Source organism: Anabrus simplex, chromosome 1 (genome assembly GCF_040414725.1).
Source record: "Anabrus simplex isolate iqAnaSimp1 chromosome 1, ASM4041472v1, whole genome shotgun sequence".
NCBI lineage: Eukaryota > Metazoa > Arthropoda > Insecta > Orthoptera > Tettigoniidae > Anabrus > Anabrus simplex.
The window spans coordinates 416,688,834-416,702,594 of NC_090265.1; the positions used below are offsets into that span (position 1 = coordinate 416,688,834).

General features: G+C 37.9%; 1 protein-coding gene across 2 annotated transcripts in view; it reads left to right on the plus strand.

The window, feature by feature from the left end:
* cnk (connector enhancer of ksr) overlaps positions 1 to 13,761 on the plus strand; it is a 316,579-nt gene that overhangs the window by 280,177 nt on the left and 22,641 nt on the right. For both annotated transcript variants that reach the window (XM_067135099.2, XM_067135098.2), the window contains exon 14: positions 5,190 to 5,685. In XM_067135099.2, the coding sequence (XP_066991200.2) occupies positions 5,190 to 5,685 (496 nt within the window). The remainder of the gene's footprint in view (positions 1 to 5,189; positions 5,686 to 13,761) is intronic.

Below are 13,761 nucleotides of genomic sequence, written 5' to 3' on the forward strand. Positions count from 1 at the left end.
AGGTGCTCAAATACGACAACCTCATGTCGATAGATTTACTGGCACGTAAAAGAACTCCTGCGGGACTAAATTCCGGCACCTCGGCGTCTCCGAAGACCGTAAAAGTAGTTAGTGGGACGTAAAGCAAATAACATTATTATTATTAAATCTTACTTTACACTCTATTTACACTTTTTTACAGTAGGCCTGTGATATGGTTTCATAAAATATTGGTGTTTTGGGAATACTGTCCTGTGAGCAATACATTTTTATTTCAGGCTTTTGTCTTATTCACATCAACAACACTAACGCAATAAATTTCCAAATTTGTTAAGAGTTTTTTTCAAAACGGTGCCCTTGCATGCGGAAATTTATTTACAAGTTTTTCAATACTCTTTTTAGCATAGGACCAGTGAGTTTTTTTTGCTCACTGTCAAATTTACAACTTCATCCATTATATGTTATAACCAGTTCAAAACAGTCAGTCGCACTCACCTCTGGTAATAATCCAACCCTCACACCAGGATTTCCCGTAAATGGAATTATATTAGGTCGCACGCTATTCCCAGGCTTACACTTTTTCCACATGAATGTATATTCAACATCTACCATCACCTTAGCTTCTGATGTAATATCTTCTTCATTTTCCCTGGAATTACTAAGAAGGTCACCATCTGAAAAATCAATAGAATCATTATCACTACTATCAGAAATACTAATGTCACTTAGAGATTCATCTTTGATGTAGTTCCTTATTTTGTCTTCAGACAAACTTCTCTACTGTTTCGCGCTCGCCATTTCTGTTTGCCTCGTCAGCTAGCGAGAGATTGCATATAAGGTTGAGAAAATCAGGCATATTTTAGGCCAGAGGCTTCATGAATACAGCTGGAAATCCCCCCCCGCTGTCTGTTGAGAATGCTGGAAAACATTTTCCAAAGAGATTACAGCACCCAAGAAATTACTGGGCGATCGCGAAATGAACACTGCAGCTAAACGAGAATTTCTCAGGAGGTGACGTTAGGGCAGGTGTGCGCCACCCGAGAATTTCTCCGGCGTGTCACTGAAGGGGTTAATGATTCTTGGATTGTCCATCTTGGAACCTGTTTCTGCCTTAAGGTACCTATACATACCCTTCCATTTTTCACTAAAATTTGTATGACCGCCAATTTTGCTTGCCATCATGTTATCCTTAGCTGACCTATTTGCTAGATTCAGTTTCCTATTAAGTTCCTTCAATTTATTCTTACTTCCACAGCCATTTCTAACTCTCTTTCTTTCCAATCTGCACCTCCTTCTTAGTCTCTTTATTTCTCTGTTATAATAAGGTGGGTCTTTACCATTCCTTACCTCAAATCATGAATGAAGATATACTGAATCGAATTGGTGAAAGGAGATAGATTTGGTTAAATTTGATGATAAGAAGAGATAGAATAATAGGACACATTATAAGATGGTGGTGGTAGTGGTGATTAATGTTTTAAAAAGAAGTACCACATCTTAAGGACTTGTTCTTTTGTTTTTAAGTGAAGTGTAGGCATTAAGAACAGTAGGGGTAGACTAAGGTGTGAATATGACAAGCAGATTAAAGCAGATGTAGAATGCAGTAGTTATTTAGAAATGAAAAGGTTAGCACAGGATAGGGTGGGATGGAGTTCTGCATCAAACCAGTCTATGGACTGACGACTCAAACAGCAGCAATAACAACAACAACAGTAACAGAAACAACTGTAGCATAAACAATGCCCTTGATAGCAGTTGTACACAGTGTGATTATGCAGAACTTTCCATTTTTCATTAATGTTATGTTAAGAATACATCCTTCCTACTCAGGCTCAAAATAACCAGAGGTACATTTCTCAATAAATGTTTGCAAATTTCCCGGGAAAAGCTTGGAGATGATTCCGTTATCCCCAAATACTATCGTAAGCCTTTTTGAAGTCGAAAAATATTCCCTCTTAAGAAAGAGTCCTGCTGAATGGTAGTCTCCGTTCTGCCAGTGTGCTAGTCAGAAGACTCTTCTCCAAGGCCAACACAAGTCATCAGTTCACTGTCCTTCAAGCAGCTTACATTTGCCATTTGTTAGGCAGGTTTTATCTAGCTTGGATATTTTTATAACAATTTCCTCACACTATTGAGATGGAAGAGCCCCTTCACCCCGTGTTCTGTTAAGTAGGGTGATAGTATCGGTGAGATTTCCATTCACATAAATGCCTAAGCATTTGATTAAAAATATTATACTGCCTGGGAGCTCAAATGACACATGCCACCACAGTCACATTACAGTATTACGAACATTTGGACTGCACATCCCTATTATTGTCGGTCATGTGGTAGCGTCAAGAGCAAGGAAGCAAACAAAACATGACATATCAGAACCAAAAAAAGGCTTGCACAGAACACTTAAATTACACCTAGAATTCCTTCTCCATGTGGAAGACAATCCAGAAGCTCATTCACATTAAAAGATACAGAGGTTGGAAAAACAAGGGTTTGCTGCCATAAAGGACCAATTTCATTACCAACTCTACCCAATGAACCTCACCAATAATTTTTTTAAAATACAGATTTAATGAATGAATATATTAAGTAAATGCAAATAAATGAAAAATCAAGTTAAATAAGAAGTGAATAAATTAATATGAACACACAAACATATTTAATGAAATTAGAGAAATAATTGACTGTAAGAAATAATTAATAAATGAATATTTAAGAAAATTATAACAACAACTCATTAAATTTTCTATTACTGACCAAACAGTACTGTTTACATTGTCCTCATGGACTCTGTAATTCGGAGGCCTCTCAAAATAAATGAAGTTACCCTTAATTCACCAGAAGTAATTCATCATGACCTTCTACAAATTTCACATATTTTAATAGTTGTTGCCTACCACGCATTTATTTTTTATTGGGTCTTTTTTAATTAAACTCCATTTAAGACTCGAACCACAAATTTATAGAGCTTGAAAGTGCAATAAATTAAATTTGCGGAGAAATTTCAAAATTATAAATCAGTCGCACAAAAGAAAAAAATAGCTTCTCCAAAAATCGAAGCACAATTTACAAAACCAGCAAAGTAATATTCAAAGGAATTTCAGGCAAAGTTCACACAACAACCAAAACAAACCATCGAACTGATGCAGTCAGTTAACAATCGACAATGGGCAGAAGCCAAGATTTGTATCAAAAGTTAAGAACCCCAAACAACGTTATACAATAATTGAAGCAACAACAATTCATGTTTCATAATATTTTGGTCTGAACTGAGATTGTAATTACTCCAACCATTAAATAAGATCTCACATTAAATAAAAATAAGAGAAGAAGAATAAATTCATTACAAGTATGAGCACACTGCACATCATAATTTTAAAAAATACTGAAAGAAAACATGAAGCAAAACTACTACTAATAATGTTTAAAAAGTTAAACACAATCAAATCAAAGCGTTTGCTAGGCTTTTAAATATTCAAATGTATGTAACTATCACAAGGCCTGATAATGTAGGTTTCCCATAACATTGCATTTCAGTATATTGTAGATTCATTTTGAATTCCAATCATAAATAACTTTGTCAAACACATCACACACAACTCACACTGTAGGTAGATTTTGATCAGGTTAAATTTAGATCACACAGTTAATGCACATGAAGTAGTTAAAACATCTTCCAGAACTTCCTCCACAGTTGAATAATGACAATGGGTATACTCACATGGTGAGACACACATTAGAAAGCAAAGATGAAGGCCTTACATACGCATTAGATTCCTGGGCGAAGTTTTCTGAAAACTGCAGATCAAGTCCTCAGCGATGTGGAAACCACTATATTAATAGGCACTTAACCTGTGTCCAATAAGATGACCATGACTTGGTCATGGCATCATCTCTAGCCATTATGATATCGATGCTGAAACGAGACATCTTACCAATTACATGCCGCATGAATGATTGACTGGGAAGCGAAGACTCTCTTCCAGAATACAGTGGTATTAGTTTCGTCTTCTGCCACAAGATGGCAGACAAGAATAGTACATAGATAGAGACGATAAAATTGACGCGCAGTGCTCAGGGCGAAAACCGTTTCAAGTCTTTTCATCCCACAAATAATGCGGCATTGTAACACACATTAATTCGCTGTCAGTATATTAATAATGCTACAAGCCCATGTCACTGCATAGCACAGTGAAAGGCACTTTGTAGGAATACAAAACACTGGAAGACCAGGCGAGTTGGCCGTGTGGTTAGGGGCACGTGGCTGTAAGTCTGCATCCGGGAGATAGTGGGTTCGAATCCCACTGTCGGCAGCCCTGAAGATGGTTTTGCGGTTTCCCATTTTCGCACCAGGCAAATGCTGGGGCTGTACCTTAATTAAAGCCACGGCTGCTTCCTTCCATCTCCTAGGCCTTTCCTATCCCATCGTCGCCATAAGACCTATCTGTGTCTGTGCGACGTAAAGCCACTAACAAAAAAATAGCTCTAGAAGCAAAGGATCGATACTGGACCTCTGACTTGCACTTTATAATTATAATTTATAATTTAATTATCTGCAACTTGTCGTATGATCAGCAAAGACAGAGCGATTTGTAATAATACCTCCAGGTGCTATCAGTGTGCTTGAAATACCGACAATATAGCTGAGTTTTTCATACCCTTCTGATGTCAGAGTATGTGTTGTTATGAAAGACATGTACTTTTCCCAAGCTTTCTTAAATATCGGTCCTTGACATGTAGATGATTGGAAGTTACATAATTACCCATGGTAGGATGCCAGCAGTAATGCTTACAAGCTCATACACGATCTCATATGGTTGTTGCAATTTAGTCAATCTACAAAGAGACCTTCTGTGGGGTATCAGGTATTACAGTTGTTATCCAATGGACATGATCATCAACAGACCTAAGCTTTTCATCAGCAAATACGTCTCATTGAGAAAATTGAACTCACCCTACAACAAAGTAGCCAACACATAGATAATTCAGACGCTCAAGGTTGGAAGGACTACTGACTGGAGTCTCTTACATTTAAGCCCTCTTAAATATTATATGACTGCTCTGAAATTTGATCCCACAATCTTGTGCATTGGAAAAGAGTAGGTAACAAACAAACTGCACTACACAGTCTTTTTACCTTTGTACATTATGATTTCAATGTAAACTGAAATGTGTTTTTATATATGTGTAATAGTTTGTTCTAATATTTACAGAGGTGGCTCGCCAGAAAAGCTGTGGATAGACTCCCTGCGCCGAAATGACGACTTACCTAAGCGACAAGTTGTGCCAGTTTCTCAAAGGAGCCTAGAGCCAACTGTTGGTTGGAGTTCAAGTAATCTCAAAAGTGCTGCTCAGTACCAGCCTCCACCAGTGTCTCAGACAGATGAGAAATCCCGGATGAAGCTTGCCTTTGAAATGCACTTAGGGGAGAAAGAGAGCTCCAAAACTTCATCTAAGCTCCGTAACTTGTTCACATCTTCAAAATCACCTCAGACCACTCCTAATCTGGAAGTGCCCTCTCCAGTACAAAAGACACTCCTGGGCTCCCCGCGTCTACATAGAGCCATCTTCAGAGATAAGAGAGTTAGCAGTACCAAGGGGAGTACCAGTGACTCTAGTAGCAGCTCTGTTACCTCACCCATATCTCCACCCTTCACAGCCAGTTGGGTGGCAGATGGGCTGGGGGATCCAAGTGCAGCACAAATAAAGGTAAGTCAATTCTTCCTTTCCCTTAATGGGCTCATTGAGAAGGCAAAGAGGAAGTTCAGTGGTCTGAGAAAAAAGAAAGTGAGAAATCAAATAAGTATCATCAAAGCTGAACACAAAACCGTTGATGGATAGGTAACGGCATTCTAAAGCCTTTAATTGTACTCTTCAGTTTGGTGATGAGAGTGTGATGAAAACTGGCTTTGAAAAGAAATTTTCTGAGTAACAGTTGTTTGGTAAGGGTGTAGGAAGAAAGATGAGGGCTGAGGAAATGTCAGCTGTTTGATCTGACCCAGTTCTACTTTTCAGTATTCAACACTAAATTCCATATGAATTACATAGACTTTCATATTTTAGCTTTGGAATGTATTGAGAGTTGCTTGTATATTTCAATAACTCGCAAAGGAAAATATACTTGTTCATAAATTATGCTCTATGTAATATTATCTGTATTTCTGTGCTATTGTTGCTTTTTATTTTGAAATACTACTTGCAAGTGACCAGTTGACTATTGGAAATTTAATTTTTTTTTTTTTTTTTTAAATGGTATATTCAAGGTTTTGTCCCTAAGAATGTTATTATGTACGGCCTAATGTTGCGGATAAAGCCGTCCTGTCCTTAATTTATTATATTTATCATCTAAAGGATGTCAAACTTCAAAATATGGCTGCCACTATTTCTTATGTACTATTTACTTTACATGCCAGTATTATACCATCCTGCATATAATTATAACCAGCCATGAAGATCATTGGCTTAGTTTGCCTCTCTTTTAACCCTAGTATGTCTACTGTGTGATCTTCCAACTTGGACTGGTAGAATGGAGGACTTTGTATCCATAACTTTTTTAGTTTAGGTATATTTCGACTGACACCATTTGAAATTTTCTCTAAAGAGTTTTAGTATCAAATTAAATTTAAGTGAACACAGAGAGAGAATCTTTCTACGGTATTGCTGTATTCTACTCCTGTTACTATAACAAAAAAATAGATATTATTACAGAGAAGAGCAAGAATAACTTGAATATGAACTGCATGTACAGTGATTGGAAGGTTTTCAATAGAGTGCACTGAGTTTCACGTAACATAATGGTGAAGCAAAAAGAAGTGATTAAAATATGACTCTAAAATCCTGTCGACTGTAAGACCTACCAAGTTTTAAGAGCAAATTTTAGAAAAAATAAATTAATGTGAGAATGTTAGACCCATAAATGTACTTATTGGACAGATTATAATTCTCAGAAAAGCATTTCTTCAGAATTTTATTGTTACTATACCTAACTGTTGGCCAAAGACAAATTTCTCCCTTTCAGGTATTTGAGTCATTGGCAGGGAGGGGATGGGCGTTTGACCTTCTTCTACCTTTATGCTTGCTACCTGCTTTATTCTTACTAGTAAAGCGTGTCCTGTTGTCAGAAATTTTCTTTATTTGACCGTATTTGTCAGTGTTACCAGTAAAAGGTATTCAGTGTGAAATTTGCCAAAAAAAAAGAAAAAAGGTGTATGGGCTGCAAGCCAAGAGTATTCAGTACAACCAAACATGGTTTATTACTGGAGAAATCAAAGAAATAAACTTATAGTCACGAGAAAGGGAACTCGATCTAAATTCTTAAGGCTTTCCTTACTGTTTTCAGACTTTCTGGTACACCAGTACCTGCGAACCTGAACAAAGCCATGATCTGATATCAAATAACATACAGTCCCAAATAACAGTTTTTTTATATCTGTATATCTTACAATAGTTAGCAAGCATCTTATTAATAAACTGTGACTACCTCACTCCTCGTGCATCTTAAGTGACACCTAGGCTATCTATGACAGCTGTTGCCGGCACTGTGGAGGATCAAACCAGCCTTCAGGCTGAATACCCAACATACATACATAATTTTATATCAAGTTTATACACCGTTTCTGTGAAATTTGCTAATAAACCGTGTATAGGCCTCCAGTGTATACATCTGTTACAATTATACGCTGAATTGCTTATACAGACCAGGACCCTTGTAAGAGTACTGTGCAGGAGCAGGGGATGTAAAAGAAATGACAAGTGTTAAGGGTGTATTTTACTGATGTTAACTGTCTGCAGTAAATATGGTGATGAAATATGCAACACATCCATTATAGAAGCATGCTTTGAAAAGCATTGAAAATTGTGTTGATGATCTCCATGACATTTTTAGAGGTTGGAAATTTTCATAAAATAACACCTTTAAGAGATAGAGTAACCTATTTCTCCTAAACAACAAAGATTTTAAACAAAATATCAATTTACAAAAGAGTATACTCAAGTTATAATGAACGCAGTCAGAAATGACTTAATGAAAGATCCAAGAGTTGGAACTTCAAGTTCTCAGAGCACTATGCACATGAGCATAAAATGCGGTTAGGTAAGATGATTCAGGTGATTTTCACGAGTAAACAAACTAGCGAATATTTGTTGCAGAGTAGTTACTGCTCTCGCTCGCAGATGGGAATTTATTAAGGTGTGCAAATTTTGTGCAGGAAGAAGAAATTGTCCTGAGCTTGATAGCTGCAGTCGCTTAAGTGCAGCCAGTATCCAGTATTCAGGAGATAGTGGGTTTGATCCCCACTGTCAGCAGTCCTAAAGATGGTTTTCCATGGTTTCCCATTTTCACACCAGGCAAATGCTTAATTAAGTAATTAAGGCCATGGCCGCTTCCTTCCCACTCCTAGCCCTTTCCTGTCCCATCGTCGCCATAAGACCTATCCGTGTCAGTGCGACGTAAAAACAACTTGTAAAAGAAGAAATTGTTAAGTTTATCATGAGTTCAGGAATATTACAGGTGCAATGGACTGCAATCATATTGAAGTAAAAGCGGTGTCGGGAGAGGTGTCACAGTAATAAACCAATAGGAAGGGTCAGGGGATATTTTTCCCTCAGTGTTGTTGTAGTATGCGACATATCCTTCAACATTAGGGATTGTAGCAAGCCAAAGAGGAAGTGTGCAAGTCAGCAGAATTTTTCACAGAAGTCAGATTCAGTAACATTTTAAGATTTGGGGGGGGACTTCAAGTGACGTCTTGTGGTAAATTCTGGCTATGCGTACACGCTTTATTTATTTACTCCATTTTAAAAACCCAGCACTGCTATAGAAGAAAATTGATGATGATGCTTGTTGTTTAAAGGGGCCTAACATCGAAGGTCATCGGCCCTAGAAGAAAATTATAGCAGAGCCCACATACATACCAGAAACATAGTAGAAAATGTCTTAGGAGTATGGAAGCAATGATTCACACGTTTATTGACATGAGTGAAGACCTCGATGACGAACCTGTAGTTATTCTGGAAGAATCTGTTGTCATAGTGAGAGCTGGCAATTTGCAAGGTATTGTTGTCAGAGCAACCATTATTAATGACCATTTTTGAAGAAAATTGTCTCGTGATGCCACTGCCGTTTCGATGTACTGTATGTACAAGGTTTATTTGTATGTTATAGACAAGAAAGTTTCCACCTTTTCAATACAAATTTATTTATATAAAAATTCAATCTACAGTACCGGTTTCAACCTTTTTACATACGGTTATCCTCAGCTGTACACTATTACCTTCATATAAGTCAAGTTTTATTGATTTGCCTTGTCCATTATAAAAGTCATGATATAGAGTATGTCTTACGTTGTAATTGGGCATACTTAAAGTTTTTCCTCTCTGAACACGTAGAGGAAAGTGTTGGGGCAAACACTCAATTCCTGGGTCAAAAGAATTAATCAGACTTGATTAAAATCCCCAGCCTGGCCGGGAATCAAACCCGGAAGCCTCTGAACCTAAGGCCTCAATGCGGACCATTCAGCCAATGAGTCAGACAGTAATTTCCTAATGCATATTAAATATTGTTTATTCATTTATATTGTAAATTATGCTATAACAGTTTTTTAAATTTAGGCTAAACAAATGAAAATTGTTATATTGTTCTTATAAGAGATACTGAATCAAATTGGTGAGAGGAGATCGATTTGGCTAAATTTGACCAGAAGAAGATATAAATAATAGGACACGTCTTAAGACACCCAGGACTTGTGCAGTTGAGTTTTGAGGTAAGTGTAGGTGGTAAGAACGGTAGGGGTAGACCAAGATATGAATATGACAAGCAGATTAGGGGCAGATGTAGGATGCAGCAATTACATAGAAATGAAAAGTTAAGCACAGGATAGGGTGGTGTGGAAGCTGCATCAAACCTGTCTATGGACTGATGAATCAAACAACAACAACATAACAGAAAGTGTGTTGACAAGGCAAATTATTATTTTAAATAGTTTTCATAATATTACGAGTGAGACATGCATCCAATTACAACTATGCAATAGTCACAATGTTGACATCATTTAAACTCCATGGACTTATCCAGCATCTTTCTGAATTAGACAGAATGTTATGTAATTATTATCTGTTGTTATTACAAATACGACACTCTGCTTTATCGGCTCTGGAATGTCCAGTGCAGAAGCTGGCAGAGGCCCACATCAGGGATGAGTAAGCTATGTTGTCCACCAGCAAAGAGTGGAGTGTTGCCTAATCCGAGATAAGGGTTTTATCTACATTAGAATCGGAAGATGAATATTCCGATTTTAGTGATTTTAAGAGTAATGATTATGGTAATGACAGTGATTATACCAAGCTCGATAGCTGTAGTTGCTTAAGTGTGGCTAGCATCCAGTAATCAGGAGATAGTGGGTTCGAACCCCACTGTCGGCAGCCCTGAAAATGGTTTTCTGTGGTTTCTCATTTTTCACACTAGGCAAAATAAAATTACCTTAATTAAGGCCACGGCCGCTTCCTTCCCACTTCTAGCCCTTTCCTGTCCCATCGTCGCCATAAGACCTATCTGTGTCGGTGTCACGTAGAGCAACCTGTAAGAAGACAGTGATTATAATGAAAGTGCAGATGTTGACCAATCAAGTGCGCAAAGCCTGAGGAAAGAAAGACGTACCTATCCTGCAATGTTCCAGTGACAATGTAATGTGTTTAGTCTAATTTTGCATGATTTTGGTGACGCAAATAGTGTGATGTTATGAACATCAACAGCGTGTACATAAAATTATCAAACTGTAGAATTAATTGGAAAGATGTATATATTTAATTTACGGTATGCCATTCTAAATTATTATGCTTATATATAGGGTTTTTAGTCATTTATTTCACATTAGCATCTCATTTCTTTGTATCACAGCAGTTACAAAATCTGAACGAGTTAAGTCTTGAGTAAGGTATTGCGTCACCAGTATTAATAGCTTGCAGTAAATTTCCAGTAGCCAGAGGTCAGTCGACCGGACATGCTCTGCTAATTTTAGCCCTTTACCAGAGAAAGGACATCATCGAGGTTGCAGAATTACTTAGTCTCCTCCATATTCTGAAGAGACAGTCAGAATTTGTTAACTCCCCCTTTTTGAAGCTGGGAAATTTCAACCTATGTGAATGAATGATACGAATCAAGGTGATGGGTATACAGCGATGGAAAGTAGAAGGGATATAACATGAGCTTCAACTGGACCATGTGATATGGGAAATGGAGGGAGATATTGAGCTGATGTATATCAATGACAAGAGCAAGAGACGGGTCTTAATATAGGATTATATTAACATCTCAGTGGGCCAATGACCTTAGATGTTAGGCCCCTTTAAACAACAAGCATCATCATAATAACATCTCAGCATCTGAACGTCTAAGCGTCTGATGGTCATGATGATAATGGAAGATGGTCTTTCTTGTCATTCTTGTTATATGAAAGAAGACTGAGCAGGCAACAAGAGGAAGTTCTCCGTTTAGTCTAAAAAGTTCACTTCACATCTGAGTAGGGCATACTCAAAGTTACTCTCATTGCGAACTGGCTGCCTCAATGACAAGGGATAAAGTTAACAAGAGACTGGTTTTGACTTGTCTAGAACAGGAGATATTTTTTTATATGCAACACGGAAGAATACATGTTTATTCTCTCCATGAACGAAACCCGAGGTGGTTTTCATATTGAAATGAATGTTCATTACCACATTATGTAATAAGTATTACAGGAAGTATTAAGTTCAGGAAAGTCGTCGTCCAATTAGTGGGCAATGCACAAATCAGAAATAGGACTGGTACTTACTACGAGAGATGACAACAGCAGTACGAGAGGACCATCAAACAACAGCTCCTACATCTAACGTGTCCAGATACCAGAGTCTCCACGTAACAGTTAATTTTATTCAATTTTATTTTATTCAATTCTCCTTTTGCTTCTGTAAGTTCAGTTTTTGCAAATACGCCATCACGTTTATGATCCTAATAAATTGTTATTTTAATCGGTACTATCACAAATTCTTATTACCGGGCAAGTTGGCCGTGCGGTTAGGAGCATGCGGCTGTGAGCTTGCATTTGGGAGATAGTGGGTTCGAAACCCACTGTTGGCAACCCTGAAGATGGTTTTCCGTGGTTTCCCATTTTCACACCAGGCAGATGCTGGAGCTGTACCTCAATTAAGGCCACAGCTGCTTCCTTCCAACTTCTAGGCCTTTCGTATCCCACCGTCGCCATGAGACCTATCTGTGTTGGTGCAACTAACAAAAAAAATTCTTATTAATGATTCTTAGTTTCCTAGTTTGCATGTTCTTAATGGTTAGTGTTCTGTCACCCCACCTCTGGGAGCACCCAGAGTCTCATTACTTATTACTACACAGTTCAAAAAAATTAGGGAAACATGTTTTCGAACGTATGCCATGCTCCACAAAACAAAACCTCAAACCTAGTATATTACCAACTAAACCTTTATTCTTTACCGTTGAAGTATACGAAAGAACATTGATGGATTCGCGTTTATTTTCAGAACACAAACGGAAATGTCTAAATAAGGGTGAAAACAAAGTGATAATAGTCCTCCAGGGTGGATTTTTATCACAGTTGGAGAGCTTCAGTATGGTGTATGTACTCCATGAGCATTTATTACAGCTTGGCACCTACATGGCATGCTCCAAATAAGTCGATGGAGGTCACGTTGCGGTATCAGGTCCCATTCTTCAATGAGAGCCTGTTCGAGGTCTTGGAGAGTCTGTGGTGGAACAGGACACCCATGAACATTTCTGTCAAGCCTATCCCACACATGCTCAATGCGATTAAAGTCGGGATTCACTGCTGGCCATTCCATCTCTTGAATGCCTCTAGCGATATGCTTGGTACATGTTGCTCTACGGCTATACCTAACGTACGCAGTTTACTCCGTTTTTGTCGCGGGCTGTTCATCAGTTCCGGAAAGTATTTATATTTAGAATTTCTAATTAACTGTTTGGTTCTGTTTCTCAGAATCTTGTACCGCTCAAAATCATCTGTGCTATGCGCCTGTCTTTATTGTCTGTACAGTTTGTCATGACTGACCATAACAGATCTTATATCAGCTGTTAGCCACGCGGAAGAATGGCGGGCAATTCTTACCTGTTTCTTTGGTGCATTCTTGTCAAATATTTCCAGTACAAGTGAATTGAATTTGTTGACTTTAGAGTTAATGTTCTGAAAATTACATATACTATCCCAAGGCAAGTTGTATGCATCGTGGCGTATTTTATTCTGGTCCATATGTCGCTGTATTGTAATGTAGCCTTGTTTGTACTTGGATATTTGTGTAGAATAACACATGTACAGTAGGTCATATGGAAAGATGACAGGAGCAGGGATCTGTCCGTGCTTAATTATTTTTTGAGGTTGATTTGTCACAAGAAGATCAATTAAGATATGACTTGCGCGGTCAGAGTAATGTACATGATTAGTAGCTTTGAGAGGTAAAATCATCATATTTGTAGCGAGAAATAAATTCAGTAGATTGTTTGCGTCACTAGTCTGCTTTAAAAGGTCAGTGTTGAAGTCACCCATGATTATAATGTCAATGTATGCTGAGATAAGATTTGCTAATGCCTTTTCAAAAGTATCAGTCTATCTTATTTTAGGCGGCTTGTATACAATCCCTATTAATATCCTTTTATGGCAGTCTAATTTCACAAACATAAACACCGAGCTCGATAGCTGCAGTTGCTTAAGTGCGGCCAGTATCCAGTATTCAGGAGATAGTGGGTTTGAACCCCACTGTTGGCAGCCC